General features: G+C 44.9%; 1 protein-coding gene across 12 annotated transcripts in view; it reads left to right on the forward strand.

The window, feature by feature from the left end:
* The window catches only part of TRERF1 (transcriptional regulating factor 1), a 198,415-nt gene extending 179,586 nt beyond the window's left edge, over positions 1 to 18,829 (forward strand). For 7 of the 12 annotated variants that reach the window (XM_088023989.1, XM_088023986.1, XM_088023988.1 and 4 more), the window contains 5 exons: positions 1,019 to 1,107; positions 2,670 to 2,780; positions 8,640 to 8,843; positions 11,706 to 11,953; positions 15,109 to 18,829. In XM_088023989.1, coding sequence (XP_087880115.1) covers positions 1,019 to 1,107; positions 2,670 to 2,780; positions 8,640 to 8,843; positions 11,706 to 11,953; positions 15,109 to 15,424 — 968 coding nt within the window. In that variant the 3' untranslated portion in view covers positions 15,425 to 18,829. Of the gene's footprint in view, positions 1 to 1,018; positions 1,108 to 2,669; positions 2,838 to 8,639; positions 8,844 to 11,705; positions 11,954 to 15,108 lie in introns of all 12 variants that reach the window. The other 5 variants (XM_028097483.2, XM_028097491.2, XM_028097493.2 and 2 more) reach the window with 2 other exon arrangements.
* The last annotated feature ends 2,335 nt before the right edge of the window (positions 18,830 to 21,164 follow it).

Raw genomic sequence — 21,164 nt, forward strand, 5'->3', positions numbered from 1 at the left:
AACCCAGCACTGTGGGGCCTCTTCCTCATTGGTCTTGTAGATCAGGTGCCGGTCCCACTCACCTCTCCAGCCTCATCTGCTTTCTCTTCACTGGGAGTTTGTGTTAAACCATACTGGATTACTGCTTCTTCTCTGAACATCTCTGTTTCCTCATCTGTAAAATGGGTAACAGTAATGCCAGTCTTACAGAGTGAGTCTTACAGGTGAAGCCAAATGACTAGTATCTGTGAAGTACTTAGAACCTGGCATAGTAAGCACCTAGAAATGCTAGGTTTTTGTTTTGTTTTGTTTTTTCTAGCACAGTGTCTTGCGTGTAGTAGACACACAATACTGTTGAATGAATGAATGCATCCATCATCTCACTCTTGCCTCTCACTTTTGCCTCAGCCATGTTTTCTCCCCAGAATTCCCTTCCATCTCCTTCTTGCCTGAGTTGTTTCTGTGTGTCCTTTAAAACTCAGCTCAGGTGTTTTCTCTACCTGGAAACCTGACCCTAACCTGAGCGTGAGGCTCACCTTGAACACCGTGGCCTGCTGGTTTGTCTCCCTACTAGATGGTGAGCATCTTGAGGGTGGAGCCTGCCGAGTCTGCCACATCTTGAGGAGCACTTGCTACGTGAACGTTTGCACTCATGAACAGCATAATTACACAAAAACTATAGCTACAATTTGTTGAGCACTCCCGGTTTTCCAGTTACTAAGCTAAGCACTTGTGTGGTGCATTATCTTCTTTAACCTTTGCAAAGATCACAAAAGCTGGGGACAATTAGAATTATTCCCATTTGTAGGTTACTAAACTGAGTTTCGGATTCAGTAACTTGCCAAGGTCAAGGCCATAGCTGGGATTTTAACCCAGATGTCAGGGTTGCTAACCATTACACTACACTGGCTTTTTGTTCAAACGGGAGTTGGATGTGTATTATATCACTTGCTAAAGAGTCGTGTTTTGTAACTAAGTAAGCCAGCACCTAAAAGTAGGGAGAACTGTGTGCTGTTCTTAAGACGTTTCTGTTTTGTAGGTTCGGACAAGTGGACTTCCCTAGAAAGAAAACTGTTTAATAAAGCACTAGCCACTTACAGCAAAGACTTTATTTTTGTACAGAAGATGGTAAGCATGCTTTTTCCAATCGCTCACTTGAAATTGAATTTGGGAAATTATACACCTAAAGACGTACAGAAATAATTAGGTACTGATTTAACACTCTCACGAAAAGGATGTCTTCCACCTCTCTCTGGTGAAGGATGTCATAATGACAGTAGTAATAAAAATAATATTTTGTATATACAGCATCTCACAACAAAATAGAATTTTTCTACACAGATGAAGTAGCACTTTTACAGCAGATAATGAACTTAATAGACCTTAATTGGCTAAGAGGTGAGGTAGTTTAGGCTAAAAGTTAAAATGATTCCAAGAGTGTTTCAGAAAGTCAGCAGTGGAACCGAATTGTGTTATTAAGGTCATTAAAATGTCCAGGTGCACAGAGAACAGAGTAGCAGGTAACAGCTCCCACTGGCTCTGGGCTGGGCCAAGCTGATGCCACCCACTGGGTGGGTGCCTGTCTCCTGTCCTTAATCTAGGGCCTTCCTTGATGGACAAGAATCATAACAGGTAGACTCTTCTCCCTCTTGCCCCCATCTCCAGATCTGTATTCACCCCTGCCTTTCCCTACCTGGGAGGCCACCATGCTCTTGAATGCCCTGTAAGCTCAGCAGCTTCCATGCTCTTTTTTGAGTCCCCTTCCCCCAGGACTGACCTGTCGGAGGCCTCACCCCTTGCAGGCCTGCACCGTGTTGACTGGTGACGGAGTCAGGTGTCATGTTTGCCAGGCGCCATGGCTTTTTCAACAAGTGCTCTCCGAGCCAAATATCCAGTGATGTGAAGGGGGCAACTTCAGGAAGACAGGAGTTCTTCTGGTGGTGCCCCTCTGATCTCATGGTTGGGGTGGCCGGTTTCCACCCTCCAGAAGCATGGCCAGCCTTTTATCTGCCTCCAGAAAACCCATATTATTGAACCCCACCTTGAGCTTGGGAGATCTATGAACTACACAGAGGCATTTTTTTTTCTCTTTAGAATGCATGTACCTTTGCCCCCTTGGGGGAGGACAGGGCAAGGTTTGTTTCCTGCAGAGACTAAGCTCTTGTCACCATAACTTTTGCCTTACATTCCTGTTCGATTACTAAGGAATATTTTTCATAAATAGATTTTTGAAGGTCAACCGGCTGGAGAGCCAAATATGCTCAAGCACATTAAATGAAAAAGCATGCTGCTTTATGGGTTAAAAAAAGAAATGAGCTCTCTATGGGCTGACATGAAAAAAGATCTCCAGGCTATATTGTGAAAAAAAAAAAAATCAAGTTGCAAAACAGTATAGACAGTGTGCCGCCTCTTGTGAGGAGAAATATATTTTTGTGTTCTTTGGTATATGCATAAAGAGATTCTGGAATGAGACCCAAGAAACGAAGAAGAGGGACTAGCTGTGTGGCAGGGGTCGGGGGTGAGAACTGGATGGAGGGAGACGAGGCATGGAAGGAGGGTTTTCACTATCTACATTTTTTTAATTGAATTGCATACACCTATTACCTATTAGAAAATTAACTTTTCACAAAAACTTGTGGCTTGGCACATCGCGCCCTGCTGAGCTGATCTGGAGATGGCTTTCCCGGCAGGTGAAGTCTAAGACAGTGGCTCAGTGTGTGGAGTACTACTACACGTGGAAAAAGATAATGCGCTTGGGGCGGAAACACCGGACACGCCTCGCAGAAATCGATGATTCTGTGGTGAGTGAAGCTGCTCAGTCGCTGCTTATGCGGGCCCCGCTCCCGCCCCACACCCAGGTTAGTAAGTGGCTGGTGTTTGGCTTGGCTTTACTGAGGTGATCACAGGGAGCGGATGACAGTCCCGCTCCCTGGCCTAGAAATGCCAGAAGGAAGGTGGTCCTGGGTTTGCCCCAGAGCTCAACGCTCAGTTCAGGAGGTGAGGGCTGGCCTGGTTTCCAAGGCAGGCAGGGCCAGGGGAGTGAAGCCAGGGTGGTCCCAGCCTTGACTTGATGGCTTATTAGTGGGTGCCCTTGACCCCCCAGGTTATCCTTTCTGATCCATCCGTGTCACAGATGCTGCTGGCCAGAGAACCAGAACCCTCGGGTTTTCCCACAGCGTCCGTGAAGCATGACCTAGGAGGAGCTCTGGCCTCTAGACGGTGCCAGGACCTCTCAATTACTGAGGAATAGTTAGCAGTGTGTGTATTATTCTAATCCTTAATCACCATTTATCCCCGAGACTGATTTCCTTCAGTGGCAGACGATCCAAAGTTGTCTGCATATTCAGTATACACTAAAGGCATAACATACCAAAAATGAAAGACATTGAAATCTTCTCCGAACCCCTAATGTGTGGCTTTGGTAATTACTATCACTTTTGTCCTTGTGGTTCACTCTTTTTATCTGCATCCATAACCAGGGGAAATCTAAAAGCACTGTGGAAATTACCTGCCATGCATAGGTGTGTAAAAATGGCATGTCTTATAACAGATTAGTGAACTCCAGGCTGTCACCGTCGGGGAAAGTGTTTGGAATTCATGATTGTTGTGAATATCTGTAATTACACTTTCATTCCCCATAATGCCCCAGTTGTGAGTGTTAGCACATAAGTGGCTTATTTTCTTTAAGAGACACTTACATAGCCCTTTGTATGTGCTGGGCCTTGTGCTAGTCCTCTTACCAATATTGACTCATTTAATCCTCACAGCCAATTCGTGAGGTAGGGAACTAAGGTACAGAGCCTAGGTAACTTAGCCGCGGTCAAATGGCTGGTGAGGATGTTCTCTGAGCCTGATTCCCTGTGTGATACTTAAGAGCAGTCAAATGCAAATTCTTTTAGGAAGTATAAAAACTCTTGGACTCATTAATGCCTCAAGTTCCAGGTTCCTACTGGGAATGATCTTAGCTGTGAAATATACACACATATTTGAATTTATATTTGGACCCAGATATCAGGAAAAAATCAACATCTGCATCAGAGGTGATGGTGGTCTATGTTCGCGGTTTTCCATGGTCTGAGTGGTCGAAGTAGGTGCTGTCTTATAACTGAAGAGCGTTGTTCTCACATGTGGCCTAATGTTTAAAAAAAGCAATGTGGCCTGTTCTGGCTCAATCAGCTAAACACAGTTGAGTTCCCACAGTGTAAACAACAATGCATATGTGGTGCTGTGGGTGACCTAAGGATGTTAACTAGCCTCTGGCCCTCCTGCCCCGCACCAGGAGCATATACTGAAGTTGGAAGGATATGGCATATGCAAATGGAAGCTTTAGCATGAACCCCAAGACTGATTACAAGCAGCATAAGACGAGAACCAGAAAGGCCTTAGGTCCTCTCTCTCATCCAGCTCCACCATGCCCCAGGCAGGGGTTTGAGGCCCAGAGAGGGGAAGGGCTGCCCAAGGTCACACAGAGCATTACTTTCCAGATGAGTGGACCAGACAGCAAACAAGGAGGCATGAAGAATCCTGGGCTTGCAGACCTAGGACCTGGATCCTAAGCTTACTGACCTACAAAATGGGGCAGATGGCTTAGATGATTTGGAAAGTCCCTTCCAGTCCTGAAATGTTCTGGCCTCTGTCAGAGTCATGTTTTGGAAGAAGGCAAAATCAAGAGGATATGGTTTCCTAGGGCAAATTGATGTCTTTCCAGCTATGTGTTACCAAGTGCCTAGGGGAGTTCCTGGCATAATATAGATACTCTAAATATTTGTTGAACGAATTGAGTGAACATCATTCCCAGATAGGAGTTACTGTGGATCATAGCAACAGTCCCTCTATGAACTCACTGCAGGGTGATGGGGTGAACAAGGGGATTCAGAGCAAGGGATTGCTGCTAAGGAAGATGTTACCACATAAGGAAGAGGTGCAGTCGTGGGCCAACAGGGCTCTGGAGATGTACAGAAAGGCCCAGGCCAACATGTAAACTGAGACTAAGGAGGAGAGGTTAAGATGATGCCCACCTTCTTGGGCTTATTCACCAGGAGCCAGGATTAAGTTGGATCAGGAGAGCATCCCCACCCTTGTTACCTTAAGGAGAGCAAAAAGCTATGTGCAGAGATGACTCAGGCCCATAAAAATGAAAGAGGGAGGGAAGGAAGGAGGAAGGAAGTCTTGATTTAAGGTCAGCATGGTAGCTCACAAAAAAGGTAGCCCTTTTAGGCACAGTGAAGGCACAGTCAGCCTTCCAAGGAAAGTGTGCAAAGTAGAGATGAAAAATTGGGACCATGCAAGAAATGGGGAGGGTGCAGAAGGCACAGTCCTAGGGGTCCTGCCCTTTGTCCTCTGGGCCTGCCTGGACACCTGGGATGGCTTCCTGATCATAGGTCCGTAGTGTTTGTCCCAGATAGAACATGATGGAACACACTCAGATAGTTCAGGGACTTTTGTGGGGAGAAGGGAAAAGGAGAGTTTGTGAGGAATGGCTGCTCTTGAGGTAGCCAGAAGGCCAACAGAACACAATAGCTTACTCAGCTGAGTAGACTTCTGGCCTGAAGCTATGATAGGTCCTTCCACCTTGGAAGCAAAAGAAGGGGACCAAGGTGGGCTCTGTTAGAGATGTAGGAGGAAAGTGCTGATCACACCTCCCTGTCTCCTACCCGCATTCATGCTCCCACTCAAGGCCAATCTGTGGATCTGGTTGTAAATTCAGCACAATTCAAGAAACTAAACGAGGAAAGTAGCTAACTTTGGAAGACAGCAGTCAGGACTCCAAGGGCCAAGCTCACCCATGGTCTAAGCACCTAAGTTACTACAACCTGGTCCACTGATGGGGGCTTGGGAAACCTCCTGCTGCCCTTCGATATTTACAGGCAGCTGTGGCCAGTGGCTTTGAGGGGTTAAGGTCTCTGTGTTTGGGCTGAAAACCTAAACAATATGCAGAGGAACACATGTTCCCCTGTGGACATTTGCTGCAGGGCCAATAAATGAAGAACGCTGAGGTTTTGAAATCAGATGGTTTAGGTTTCAATCTCAGTTCAACTTCTTTACCAGCTATGTGACCTTGGGGAAAGTCGTTCTCTGGCCAATTTCCTCATTTGTTTAAAAAAGAAAAATGTGTACGGGGTTATCGTGCGCACCAGAAATTTCACGTATATGTATGTGTGTACACATGTGTGTGTGTATATGTGTGGTGCCTAATTCATAGCAGGCATTCAATATGTTTTCATCCCCATCATCATCATCATTAGTAATTGTGATGCTCAGATTTATGTCTCTGAGTAAATTTGGGCTGTCGAGCATTTGTATTTTAACTTACAAATGTCTCATAATGCGAATTCTGTTTGCATTCCTGAGAAATAAGAATATCATCCTCCTCAAGAAACTCTTACTGCAGACACTCAAGGTTTTAGGCACCAATGTTAAATATATCACCACCTCCCTATCCTGTATTTGCCCACCTTCTACCAATTTTGGAATATTATTCAGTGTTTCATTTCACAATACACATGAAATGGCCAACTTGTTGATACAAAGTTGTACATGTTAGGGTTTTTGTCCTCCTATCTTTGTATCTCTTAGTCACTTTGGTAAGCCATATGGCTTGACGATAAATCATGTTGTGAACATGTGTAGATTGCCAGTTGAAATAAAACCTATCTAAATTCCAGAGACGGATATAATCCAGTACAGTGTAATTTAATCTGTAAATTTGTGGCTATGTGGAATGTCTCTTTCTAAGAGCTTTTAAGCCAAAAAAAGGTATTGTGAGAAAATTACAATTATAACAAGCACTGTAAAACAGATGCCATTGTCATTAAAAGTTATCGTGTGATCTATTTTAAGTGCCAAGCTATAGACCATGGCCTGCGTAATAAACCAATATTGAGTCCACAGAGTTCTAGTTCTAGAAAGGAACGGAGTGAACCGTTGGAGTTTGACATAATGTGGTTTTACCTGAAACCCCTTGAGATCCAAAGATGATGGATTCACACGGGAATCAGACTATTTAAGTAAAATCAACCCTTGTGTTCTACAGTCATAATTATGAGACCTACAACTTACATATCATGAATCACTCTGTAAAATGAAGTAGGCCTACATCTGTACTCTTTGAAGTCTTTCAGCAAATGTAATCATTACTAGTTAATCGTAATTAACCCACTGGACACTGAAGCTATTTCTTAAGTACACCCTGTCACTACATCATCTCAAATATGCATGTATATGGTATTAAATGCAGAGAACAGTGGAACAGTGTCAGAATGTTAAACGCCCCATATTTACTGGCATCGTCTTTCTCTCCTGTCCCCAATCCAAACTGGAGAGAGAAAACTTGTGGTTTCTGGATCCCAGGGTACTGCTCCACTCTTAGAAATCTTTGTTCCTTTCGGGAATTCTCGCTTCTGGGTTCTAAGAATTGTAAGCTCCCCCAGAGTTACATCCCTCTCTGGGGTAAACCAAACTGGGACCCATGTGCTTTAAGCAGAGCCTGGCAGACAACACAATTGACCTGTCGGGTGGAGGTGGCAGGATGTGCCTTTTGTTTTCTCATCTGTAAAATGGGAGGATGTTTCTGTCTTGTTGGGTGAGACCGCAAACATGAAAATGCTTTGTAAACTGTGAAGTGCTGTGAAATAGAAGTTGGAATGAGATTGATGTAACATAGAACTCCCTTCCCCTGGGCCTCAGTCCTTCCTCAGCCTGCAGGAGCCAGCATCCCTCCATGAGGACGGAGGAAGCAGAGTAAGGTAGTTAAACAAGTAGAATGAGGGCCTCCTGCATCCCTGGCCTCCATCCCAACCCTCCCACAGTAGGATGCCAGGCTGCTCCAGTGACTTACTATCTTGTAAACTCTGAGGAAGACAGGATTTTCTGCTTTGTTCGCCACTTGGTTGCTGTTCTGAAGTAGGGGGAGGGGACAGAGTAGCAGTGAGGCTACTAATATTTTTCATGTTCTTTTTCATAGAATGCCTCTGGAAGGCATTTCTCCAAGCGCATGATGACAGTCCAAAAAAAAAAAAAAAATGCAGGGTGAGGGGGTGGGGGGTTATCTCTTCCCCTTTCCTCTCCACAAAGTTGTTGACATTCACTCTTGGATTCCATTTTGACAAGAGCAAGCAGGAGCCCGTCAGAGCACCATGGGTCCCATGCTTTCCACAGGCCATGAGTCAGATCAGACATGTGGGGCATCTCATACGGAAATGTATCATAAGGCCTGGAAACAAATCATTATATGGGTCTTTAGTCTCTCTCCAGAGGAGTTTCCACAGTATCATTCCTGCTTGAAAGCCCTCGTCACTGCTCTGGGGAGACAGAGCTGCTCACAAGCGAGTTTTAATCCATTTCAAGGTCTGCTGGTCTTGAACCAGGGGGAGAAACTCTACACACAGAAATCTCTCCTCCCTGCATTAACATATTTTTATATCATATAAGTGGTGAGGGGACCCCAAAGTGAGGCGGGGGGACTTCCTCGACCTCAAAGCCCCAAGCGCCCAATGACCGACCTGGTAGAGGCGGTAGCCCTCCCCAGAGGGCTCTGTCCCGTTCCTTAGACAGGATCCCTGTGTTAGCCCCTCTCTCCTCTTCCGGCTGGTGGCTCTGTTTATCACTAAAAATGCCATTTGGGGATGTCCCCTCTTTTGCTTTTATTGCCTCACCACCAGACGAGTGAAGAAGAAGAAGAGTTAGAGGAGGAGGAGGAGGACCCAGAAGAAGATAGGAAATCCACGAGAGAAGAGGAGAGCGAAGTGCCCAAGTCTCCCGAGCCGCCGCCAGGCCCCGTGCTGGCTCCCGCGGAGGGGCCGCCCCTGCAGGCCCTCAGCCAGCCCTCCGGCTCCTTTATCTGTGAGATGCCCAACTGCGGGGCTGTAAGTGTCGCTGCCTCCTCGGGGGACCTGGGACTAAGAGGGCGGTGGGCTGTGCCTGGCTTTAAGGACGGGGCATTTTAGAAAGGGTGCACTTGCAGCAAGGAAAGTTTCACAGAGGAGACTCCACATTGCCATGGCTTTGTCTCCTGTCTTTTCGTTTCCTTATTCGTTCAGCCGGCAGATGTTGCTGTGCTGGGCGCTCAGGGGCCACAGAGAAGGTCCCCGCCCCCTGGGAAGCATGTGATCCAGAGCTCTTCAGAGCCGCTGTGAATGGTTCTGCAGTGAGCCTTGGACTCCAGAACTTACACCCCGTGTTTCTTGGTGCCCCTCCACCCCGCGGGTCCGTGTGCCACTACGTCCTGCCCTGTAAAGCATGCATTGAAATGCCGTGGGGGAGCCCACAGAGAAGGTTTTGCCCTTTCATTACAACTTGACCCCATTCCTGGCCATCTCACCTGTCCAGAAGATTTTGCAAAGTTTCGTATTCCATCAAGTGTTACTCATTCAAATGTCATTAATTTGAAATTTGAGAAAGTCATTACAAAGATTTAGCTTAAAGGGGCGCCTGGGTGGCTCAGTCATTAAGCATCTGCCTTTGGCTCAGGTCATGATCCCAGGGTCCTGGGATTGAGCCCCACATCGGGCTCCCTGCTCTGCGGGAAGCCTGCTTCTCCCTCTCCTACTCCCCGTGCTTGTGTTCCTTCTCTCACTGTAATATAAATAAAAGTCTTTTAAAAAATTTAGCTTAAAGTTTACCTTGGTACTCTTTGGGGAGAACCAAAAAAATTTTTACTAAGTAAATTAATCATGTAAACGGGCTGAAGGGGAGTCTGTATAATTATTGAATATAGTACATTTCAAGTACGTTGGAAATAATCGTTTAGCTAAAATAAAACAAATTTACCGTTTGATCATTCTTGGCACTAAGGAAGGCCTTACAGAATCTATACTGGTCCGGTCTAAGGCTCCCATGTATTTTAAAGGATATATTTTTTTAAGCTGTTAACTTTAGACTTTCAGTCCCCCACCAGTCCCCCACTAGTCTGAATTGATGAACTTTTCCCAAATCAGATTTCTTAAAGCCAGGCACACCTGTACAGGTGCGTTCTAGAGGTACTACTCAAAAAAAATGAGAATGTTACTCCTTCACAAGAAGCCGTTTTTTCCAAGCTGGTGTACATCTTTGCTTGTATATTATACAGGACAATACTGTTTTCCAGAGTGTATTGAATGCTGTTTGAGGATTCTGTCACTTAGATGGAGAAAGCAATAGTCTTTAAAATATTTAGATCCTAAAGCAGAAATTCACTTGATTAACGTCTGAGAAAAAAATGAAAAAGTAAGAGAAAAACATACATACATTTTACATTAGCTGCGAAGAGAACATAAGAAATTGCTAGCTTGTTTCTGTCTTTGATGTTTAATGACCTGGAAGTGTCACCGCATCATTTCCATTTTGTGTAGAGCGCTTCCGTTCAGGGATGGTTAAGGTGTGACTTTAAATGACAATATTTCTGGGTGAATTTGTTTAGAAATTCACTGTTTCGTCAATTCATAGTTTTGGTGTACGGTAAATCCTTGACTGGAGTGGAAAGTCATCTTTCACTTTTCCCAATCAGAAATGCTCAGCAAGCTGGATATTTTTTTTAATGATTTTTAAAATTCACAGGGAAAAAGCATGTTGGTTTTATTCCTTGCCTAAGCCTGGAAGTTTGGGTTGCTAAATCAGCCATAGATTTATTTTTTTCCCCAGTAAGACCATAAACAGAACTCATGAATTTCACACAGAGCAAGCTCCATGGGTATGGCTGTTAGCTGATGTGTTTAACAAGCTGGAAGTCGGGGCTCTTTGAATTCAGGGGAGCGGATTGCATCTCTTTACAGTAGTGGTGCTCGACTGGGAATGACTTTGTTCCCCAAGACCCTTTGGCAATGTCTGGAGACATTTATATCACATCTGGAGAGGTGCTGTTGGCTTCTCCTGGGCAGAGGCCAGGGATGCTGCTAAATATCCTACTTAACACGGCCCCCCTCCAACAAAAACTATCCGGCCCCAAATGTCAGTCATACTGAGGTTGGGAGAACCTGCTTTATGGCAAGTTTCAAAAGACTGTCCAGGTTCGTCCTGCCCCTTTTTATCATCCCGCAGTAAAATTTGGGAGTCTGAAACATTGCTTTGACAATTGGCCACTGATTAATATATAGAATTTATCAGAGCAGCTCATCAGTGTCTTTCCAACTGTGTTTCTTGGGGTGCTAAGGCTTTCCGTGCTGGGGAGATAGAGCTGAGCAAATTGGCTCACTTCCGGGGTGCTGCCTCTATTTCGGCCAGAGCACCTCTGCTTTTAACTTTGAGCTTTTGAGCAAGACTTGATTTGTTTTGATTTGTTTTTCTTAAAGTAAAGGAAAGAAAGGAAAGGGGAGGAGAAAAGAAAAGGGGGCGGGGCAGGGAAGGGGAGGTCATTTCCAACTTAAAAAAAAAGAGTTTGAAAGCTGGCCACCTCCCTCACCTTACAGATGGAAAAAAAAAAAAAAAATCAGGTGTACAGAGGGGAAATGGCCCAGCGGCCCTCCCTGTGAGGCAGAGGTGCTGGATCTCGCCCCCCAGTGCCCTGACTGCTAGACGGCAGCTCTGTCCTTCAGACTGTGCCGCACGCAGTACTTCCTGTCTTCCGGTTGTAACAACGATGTGTGTGTGTTTTTTTTTTTTTTAGGGGCGCAGTGGTAGTATTTGACCTTGACCTTTTCATGCCTGTGTCCAAAGTTTGCTTACTTAAAACCCCCGCCCGCCATCATTAGACACTGTTTCAAGTATCCTGTGTTTCACCACTGAGTAACTAATAACCCTAATTTCCTTTTCAGGACTGTAGATGTCATGTCACTCCCTTTCTTCCCCAGGTGTTCAGCTCCCGACAGGCACTGAACGGCCACGCCCGCATCCACGGTGGCACCAACCAGGTGACCAAAGCCCGGGGGGCCACCCCCTGTGGGAAGCAGAAGCCGGGCAGCACCCAGAGCGGGTACTGCTCAGTGAAGAGCTCCCCCTCTCATAGCACCACCAGCAGCGAGACAGACCCCACCACCATCTTCCCCTGCAAGGAGTGCGGCAAGTACGTGCAATTGGACCGGGCACTGAGTCTGAGTTCCTGATGAATCATTGCTCTGGGGAGGCCGGGCCAAGATGCTCTGAGGTTCCTTCAGCTAGAAAAAGAACCCAGTGTCTCCAAATACTCCCTCGTATCATCCTTGCGGTCTGCACAGAGCCTCAGGGTGGGTGGACCTCGTCTCTGACTCAGAATATGGTCATTCTGATATCCTCACGCCTAATAAGGACAGATAACTTCAGGGCAAACCTCTAGTAACAAAAACTTCGCTCTTTTTCAGAAATGGTGGGTGGGACTTGGATTCCCACTCCATCCCTTCACACCCAAACCGTAGTCACGAGTGGGGCTTTCTTTCCATTGCTGCTTAGTGATTTGAGAATGGCTCTGAAACACCTATCAGGAACTGTCTTCCCACCACTGGCTCTCGCCTGTGTCTGGGGCAGACATCACTAACTGATTGCTGCACTCTTCGCTATCATCTTAAGACAGGACCTCAAATCTTTTCCATCGGAATGCTTCAAGCAGGCATAACCGATGGATTGGGATGACTCAGGAGATAAAGCCTATTTGTCATGCCTGTCCTTTTATGTATAATTTAAGACAACTAAGAGAGAAAAACTGGCAGTAGGCAGTAATATAATAACATCTAACGCTTGCTGGGCACTCATTTTGTGACAATACTTTATGGCAGGAGCTCATCTTAATCCTCACACAGAAACCACATGTGATGCAGAGGCTGTCTTTATCCTTGTCATACAAATAAAGATTCAAAGTTAGGTAACTATGACTTGCCTCAGGTCACACCCCCAATGAGAGCAGAGCTGAGATTTGGACCCATCTCTGTTGAAGGGCAGAGCCCGGGCTCCTGACCACTGCTCCATGCTATTGGTCTGTTTATTTTAGGTGGAAAATATCACTGATGATAAGATGCACAGCGTTCCTTCCCACAGCATCCAGTGTAGAATTCCACTTCTCAGTGAGTCCGCCTGACTTGGAGGGGTTGTCATGAGTGACTTCCTTTAGCCTCCCTAGTTGTATGAATGAGGCCAACTGGGACCTCTGCTTATAATACTCATTAGGCTATTTCACACAACTTACCAGTCCCTGCCACTTATCAGGTACTATTTGCCTGGGACGGTTTTAAAGGATTTGCACAGGTATTGATTCACTTAATCTTTAGCACAATGGGGTAGACACTTTTAGTAGCTGCTTTTTTGACGAGCTGAGAAAATGAGGCACAGAAAGGGTGAGGTCTTTGTCACAGTGCACATCTGAGTCGGGATTCAGGCTCTGCAGCCTGACCCAGGCCGGCGCTCTCAGCCTCTGAGTGAACCTAACTCCGTCTGGTGGCACTCGCCACGGTGAGGTGGAATTAGAACAGTCTTCTCTCTGTGAAGCACAGGGATGGGGGAGATGGCTAGTTTAGCCCCCCTGTGTTCTCATACCCTTCAGAACCATGACAAGGCATCACCTTCATCTTATCACGGAGAAGTGAGCCCCCAGATGGATCATTAGGCTTCCTGACTTGAAGGAACCATCTTCAGGCTGATGCCCTTTATCTCCCATCTCTCCCCTGAGGGGAGCTAACACCTCCACTCACTGGGCTACACACAGGCCACAACTCTTTATCCCACCAGGTGGAGACAAAGAACATTTTAACAAACCAGAATTAGCATCTTGAGCTTTCTGGCTGTCTCTCAGTGACATCCATTAAGTGTTTTCCTTGTCTTTGTTTTTATGTTGCTTGGGACCTTTTAATACCATAACTCCAGTTAAGACTTTGTGGAAAATAGAAATATTTTCTGTGGTTTTCCGGAGTAGGAATAACAGGCAAATGTTTGCAGAATGCCTGTTTTAGCTGCTGAAATTATGTTCATTACATGAAACAGTTTCAATACGGGCAATTGTGATTCATCAACTCTGCTTGTCTTAGAAATCAGAGTTTTTTTTTCCTTTCCCTTTATGAGCTCAGGAATGAATGCAGGGTATTTGTGCCACCCCCTCTCCCGAAAGAGGCAGCCTCACATCTGGGCAAACAGTTTCTGAAAAAGGTTCAGGGAGAAATATTTAAGGCTTTGCAGGCCATACAACCATTCAGTCACCGCTATTCAGCTGTACCATTGCCAGGCAGAGCAGCCATAGACGGTCCATAAGCAAAGAGACACGGCCGTGTTCCAATAAAACTTTATTTACAAAAATTCAGTGGGCTGGATTTGGTCCACTGACCATGGTTTGCGGGCCCCTTGTCTTGGAGTTTCTCAACCTCAGCAGTGACATTTAGGTCTGATCAGTCCTTGTTTGTGGAAGAGGGGGCCGCCCTCCATGCTGTAGGATATGTAGCCACCTCCCTGGCCTCTGCCCACTGGATTCGAGAAATACCATCTTGCCCCTTGAGTTGTGACAGTCAAAAATGTCTCCAGATATCAACAAGTGTCCCTGGGGAGGCAAAATCACCCACAGCTGAGAACTACTATTTCCTTCTAAAGCTAAAAGGAGGAAATTATGACAATATGATGGCCAATGAGAAGGGATCTTAGGTGAAAAGGAGTAGTGGGTGTAGCTCAGAAGTCAGGTACAATAAAGATGGAATGGGGGGCATTGGATTTGGCCACACAGAGTGACGGGTGGCCTTGAGCAGAGGGTTGGGGCTGCAGTGGAGGGGACAAGAGTCCAGTTGGAGAGGGTGGAGGGAAGAGGAATATACCAAGTGTGAAGAATCAGGTAGAGCCTTCAAGAAATTTGTGGAAGAACAGGGACAGAAGCCAAAGGCAGATGATGCGTTTTATTATGGGAACTATGAGAGCTCAGCAGCATGCTTGAGGGATTCTCAGATTCTGCGATTCTGTTGGGACGAAGCGAGAAAGGGGGAAGCCAAAGGAGGCGAACAGCATGTGCTGCCCACCACAGATGGACAGGAAGACCTTTGAGAACTCCCCCTCCATTGTCACACTGTACGTGTGCTCCCGTCCCCATCCCCTCTCCCTTGTAATGCTCGGAGAGGGCAGGCAACAGGAGTGGAGGTCCTAGGTGGCCCAGGGACTCCCGACAAAGCCACCCAGACCAGATGTTAGACCACGCAGCCCCTATTCCCTGTAGGGCACCCGGATTTCCAAGAACTCCAATCTCCTCAGTTTCACACGCTTCTTTTTCTTCATCTTTAGAGTCTTCTTCAAGATCAAAAGCCGTAATGCGCACATGAAAACACACAGGCAGCAGGAGGAACAGCAGAGGCAAAAGGCTCAGAAGGCAGCTTTTGCCGCCGAAATGGCCGCCACTATCGAGAGGACCGCGGGGGCGCCGGGGCTGCTGCCCCTGGACCAGCTGAGCCTGATCAAACCCATCAAGGACGTGGACCTCCTCGATGGCGACGTGGTCCAGCAGTTGGGAGGCGTCATGGAAGAGGCTGAGGTCGTGGACACGGATCTCCTCTTGGATGACCAAGATTCGGTTTTGCTTCAGGGTGACGCGGAACTATAAAGCCCCGCTTGTCACGCAGAGACAGCCAGCACCCACGGCCTCCGTCTTCGTTAATCAGGAAACCTGGACTTCCTGCTCGCTTTGTAACCATTTTAAACTACCTGTTTAAAAAAGTGGTCGTTTCATTCAGGTTTAGGAAAAAAAAATTTTTTTTTTCAGTTTCTTTTCCTTTTATTTAAAAAAATCAATGTTTCTGTGGGAGGTTGGAGGGAATAAATAATTGGCACAACTCTATTTAAGAGGTGTTTCATCTGGGCTACATTCCTACGAACTCATTCCTGGCAGGGAATAAACCTGACCTTCAATGTTCTTTTGCTTTCAGATGTCAACCATCCTTGCTGCCTTTGATCCCAAAGCTTGCCGTGAGCGTGTGGATGCGTGTGCGTGTGTGAAGCAGGCTACCCTCTTCGTGTTGGGGCCTTGGGCCATCCTTTCCCACTAAGAGTTATTTTTGTTCTGTTCTGACCTCATTCTGTGGTTTGCAGTGAACCCGGAGTCTCTGCCAGGAGATTCTGTGCTAAGGGGTAACTTTCCAGTGAGCAAAAAGCAAGCCCTCGTGTGACACGGCTTTCCTCTAGCACATACACCATTTGGAAAGTTGACCAAATGTGAAAATAAGTTTTCTCCCTGCCTTGCCTGTGTCCGTTGGCCTGTTTCCAGGAGTACTGTACAATTTCAGGCTTTCACTCCAATGCCCTGCTTTACGGAGGACCTGGTTCCTAGAGCAAGTGCGTCCTCTTGCCTGCTCCCCAGGGAACTAGTTGGTTCCGATTCGTGGATTGGCAGAGTCATGTCCCAGCTTGAGCCATCTAGAGGAAAACAACCCCAACCATGAAGTTGCCAGGGCTGTTTAGGGAGAGTGGTTGAGGGGCACACATTCTGGAACACCAAGAAGTGTTCTTTTGCCCCAAAACTACAGACTGGAAGAGCCCCTTTTTTGCAACACTGTTAATGGTCCGTGGAGTTCTGGAATTACTTTGTACCACTTGGAAGTACTGTGAAACTTCATTCGCTGGGATTTTGCTGTCATTCACCTTTGCTGGACTGTTTCCTAACCAATTTAATAGCAAATACAAGTGAAATAGCATTAAAGACCAACAATAATGGTTTCAGATACCACTCTAGCTACCAATATTTGCATTCAAACAAGGAATGTATTCATTCAAGTCATTTACCAAAGCACTTCTAGAATTCTCCAAGCTACAGAACTCTGCTCTGCTTCTTCCTGTCCCTATAGCAGGGTTGCTGTTTGTACTTGAAGGTAATAAGCCTGTAATCCTTCAAAAATGGCATTTAGCTCAGGCTTTTGAGCTGAGTCAGACTGCCCCCTCCCCCGTTGGGGCAAATTAGCTCGTGTCTTCAGACTGGGACGCAGCCCAGCAGAGAGGACTGCCCCTGGAGGCCTTCCCTTGAGCATTAACGCTGCCTGACTCCCGGAAGGAGGGCTTTCAGGCCTTGCCCCACCCCAGGTAGGCTGGTTCCCCCAGCTGGTGTAGGTGTGGCCCATCGTGCCAGGCTACTCCGCGGGCACATTAATTAATAGCTTGACATTAGAGAGAATGTCAGCAGAAGTATGAGGACAGGACCTGAGCATCTTTGAAGTTTGACTCTGGCAGAAGCATTTTAGCACACACTGCAGCCCACCCCGGCTCCGCAGAGGCAGTGTTCTCTGAATCTCAGGAAAGCCACGGACGGAAGATAAATATAAAGGTTCTTTTCGTTTCCATCATTCTGTTTTCAGAAAAAAAAGTTCTTGGCAGTTTCATTCATCCTTTCTTATAAGGCAAAAAGAAAGGTTTTATTTGCTGCCATTTTAGACAGGTTATTCTCTCGTCTGTTTCGAGTTAGAACTGCCTAGGCAGTGTGCATCAACTCTGTGGCAGAATTGTTCCAGAACCATTCCGTAAGATCAGCTGATTTGATTGCGTCTGTCCCGGTGACTGCCTCCCCCTGCGTGTGCCGGCGTCTGAGAGTGATTCTGGAATGGTTCCGCTATCGGGTCTATGAAAGCTTATCTATCAAAGGAGCAAACACCCAGAAACATGTTTATAAAGCAAATGTACTTGCTGTGTTTGGAGACTTGCCCAGCCGTTCCAGTTTTAAACATTAAAAATAAACTGAGTTGCCAAGGCAAAAAATGTAATGCACAATTTAATTTTGATTTTTCATGCAGTATAATGTAAGCATCTTTGACTTGAAATAACCAAAGAACTCCTCCTTAACGAGACAGTTCAAATTCCTGAAGAAGTATTTCTTGACAATATCAACTTAAAGAATTGACTTCATGGTAAAATATTGCACTTATTTTCCTTCTGCAATGATTCTGCCTGCATGTATGTGTTCTGTTTTTGCTTCTCTCACCCTCCCCGCCCCAAAGAACTTCTCTTCCTAAAGATTAATGTCTTCAACACCGTTACTGTTTACTATCAGATGGTTTTTCATTAGTGAATTTAGACCTCTTTGAGAAAGCTTGTATATAAAAAGTTAACAGATATATTTTATGGAAAAACCCATCTTATTTTCAAATATATTTAACTGCTGTTATATTTTATTAGAGGAAGGTTGTAAATATTTTCTAGGAGTTCTATTGTAAAGAAAAGTATTTTTGAAAAAAATTAATGTAATAAAAACAAAAACATTTTTAAATAGTGTTGTGATTGCTTCCTGTTCTGGCTTCGTTATGTTCTATTCTCAGCAAATGACTTGCATGCCTTCCCATTTCAGGATGTAATTTATTCAAGTTTGCACTATTATAAGTTGACATCATAATATTTAGTGTACTTAACTGTATTTTCCCCGGAATGCAGGTCCCTTGGTCCGTATCCAAAGCACTATGTATTAGCATCTTCATAATTTTTTCTTTTGTAATGTGTGTATTTTTAATAAGGATTTTATGTAACATTTTGGCAAAGAGAGGGCAGTATTTTCTAGTGAATTTTATAATACATTTTGCTAAAAATGTTTCTTCCTAGGTCAGTTTTTGTTAAGGTGAACCAAAAGTCTTATTTTACCAGGGGCTTAAAAAAATAAAAAGTTTGAAGCTTGAAAGCAAAGTTATATTTAAACATCATATGTAACAAACAAATAAAGATGTTTTATAGACTTGTCCTAAAAAGGTGCATTCCTTCAAAATAAAACAGGCATTCTAGGTTGGTTTTTTCCCCTAGAGTTGAAAGCATTTTTTTTTAAAGTTCTCACAATCCTTTTTTCAGAAAGAGAGCCAGAAGAATTTTACTTAAAAGGTTCCAGTCATTAACCTTCTCAGAAATTTATTATAGTTCCTATAGATAGGCATTCATCAAACAGAGATGTAACCAAATAGACACTGTCCTATTTATTTGTGAAAACCTGATTCGATACTGCATCAGTTGCTCTGAAAATAAAATGTTATCTTTTTGAGTTTCATTTGGCTTAAACATTCCTTCTTTCTAGCCACTGAAATGACTTCTCAATGCTGGATAAATGCTAATTTACCTGTTAGTTGGCTTCTGTAGACCGGTTTAGAGGTCTGCTGATGAGATTTAATGGCTCATTAAAGTGCCCCCTACACACATCCTAGAGGCCAGGACATGAGCCCCTTGATGGGTTGGTGGTCTCTACACCATACTGCCCAGGCTGCAGCTTAGGGGGCTCAGTATCACACACGGGTAGCTCACCGTGAACTTGCCACAAAGTCCCGTCCACCCTGGTGTATATGCATTGCTAGTCTGGATTTCCGAATTCTAGAGTATGTTTACTTTTTAATGACTAAAAACAAACCTGGGGTGCCACCCACGTGCCTCAATAGATAAATCTTTGAATTTATTTATTCAAGAGAATAAGAATTTCCATTCTGGGTTTTCTACAAAATTTGCTTTAAGTGGGGCATACCTGTTCAAGACCTTAATCTAGGTTCTTTGGGGGTTTTTTTAACTTTAATATTTTTTTTAAGGTTTTATTTATCTATTTGACAGAGACAGCGAGAGAGGCAACACAAGCAGGGGCAGAGGGAGAGGGAGAAGCAGGCTTCCTGCTGAGCAGGGAGCCCGATGCGGGTCTCGATCCCAGGACCCTGGGATCATGGCCTGAGCTGAAGGCAGACGCTTAACGACTGAGCCACCCAGGCGCCCCTATTTATTTATTTTTAAATACTTTATTCATTTGAGAGAGAGAGCACAAGCAGAGGGAGAAGCAGGCTCCCCACTGAGCAGGGAACCTGATGTGGGGCTTGATCCCAGGACCCTGGGATCATGACCTGAGCCGAAGGCAGACGCTTAACCGACTGAGCCACCCAGGCGCCCTACTTTCATATTTAGCTATCAGTTTTAGACAGTTCTGTATAAATAAAATAGCTATTCCTCTAGAAGCAGTGTGCATGTAGCCAGTGTTGTAAATTTAAATTCTGCTTGCAGAGGTTCACGTGTCCAATCCAAAGATGTTTTCCTATGTTTATATTTATTCATTCAGTACTCATGAACTCCCTGTAGAAGACACTATTCCACACTGTATTATACATGGGGGAAGAGAGTATATAAAGATGACCAACATGCCTTCCTGCCAATTTAATACTTAGAACACACAGGGCCTGGGACTTGATTTAATTCCTCCATTGCAGGGGTGCCTGGGAGGCTCAGTCACTTAAGCGTCTGTCTTCTGCTCAGGTCATGGTCCCAGGGTCCTGGGATCGAGCCCCGCATCGGGCTCCCTGCTGAGCAGGGAGTCTGCTTCTCCCTCTGCCTCTCCCCCTAGCCTATGCTCTCTCTCTTTTAAATAAAGAAATAAAATCTTTAATAAAAAAAAATTCCTCCATTGGGAAGAGCAAAGGTCATGTTTTATTAATAATCTGAACTCACTTACCACCACTGCCTCCCTCAGCAATGTATATCAGGTCCTCAGCAATGATTTGTTAAATTAATTATAAATAATAATATAAATAAATAAATTGATTAATTTCCTCTACTCTTCCAGTTATGCTTATCCGTGCGTGCATTTGTGTGTGTGTGTGTGTGTGTGTGTGTTTGTAAATAAAGCCTTTTGAGTTTACCTAAAGTCAATTCTGACTTTCACAGACTCCCAGTCTACCTTCCTCAGCCATAGCCAGCGGCTGAGGTGTGCTCTAGGAATGAGGATGAGTTTTAATGTTGACACAAGCAAAACACAACTAAGAAAACATGTTAATAAATTGAATAATATGTTCCTAACTGAACCATAGATGATCTTTGGATCACAGATATCCCCGTATAAAAAAGCCAAAGTGCTGATTACTTCCTTTATATAAGAGTGATCTTTCGAAAAGGGCTGTCCTCCCCACCCCACTCCCTGCCCCAAGGTAAGTGTTTAATGCTTCTGTTTGAGTTGTAAAGGCCAGAACAGCCATACAGGCTTGTTTTGCATTCCAGCGCACACACACTTACCACACTGATGCTTGCTTTGGGCTGTTTTAGGTCATAACTTCCTCTGCTTGTGTAACTTCATTTTTAGCTGTAATTGGCATTGTTAAAAATCCCTTCACTGATAAATGGTTGACATACGAAAAGCTATACATATTTAACATATACAACTTGATGAGTTGTATCTTTGGAGATAAGTATATACCTGTGAAGCCATCACAATCAAGGGAAAAGGGCTGTCTTTTAAAATAGAACAGCTGGTGCAATCAAAATATGTTAGAAATATATGACTCACATACTTTTATTCTTCCTGAATATAAAGCAAGTTGTACTTGCCTCAACTGCCTAGAATCGTTTGGCCTCCTATTCAT

Source organism: Eumetopias jubatus, unplaced genomic scaffold, assembly GCF_037043125.1.
Source record: "Eumetopias jubatus isolate StellerSeaLion01/CBP00866 unplaced genomic scaffold, mEumJub1_p1.0 scaffold_6, whole genome shotgun sequence".
In the NCBI taxonomy this organism is placed as follows: domain Eukaryota; kingdom Metazoa; phylum Chordata; class Mammalia; order Carnivora; family Otariidae; genus Eumetopias; species Eumetopias jubatus.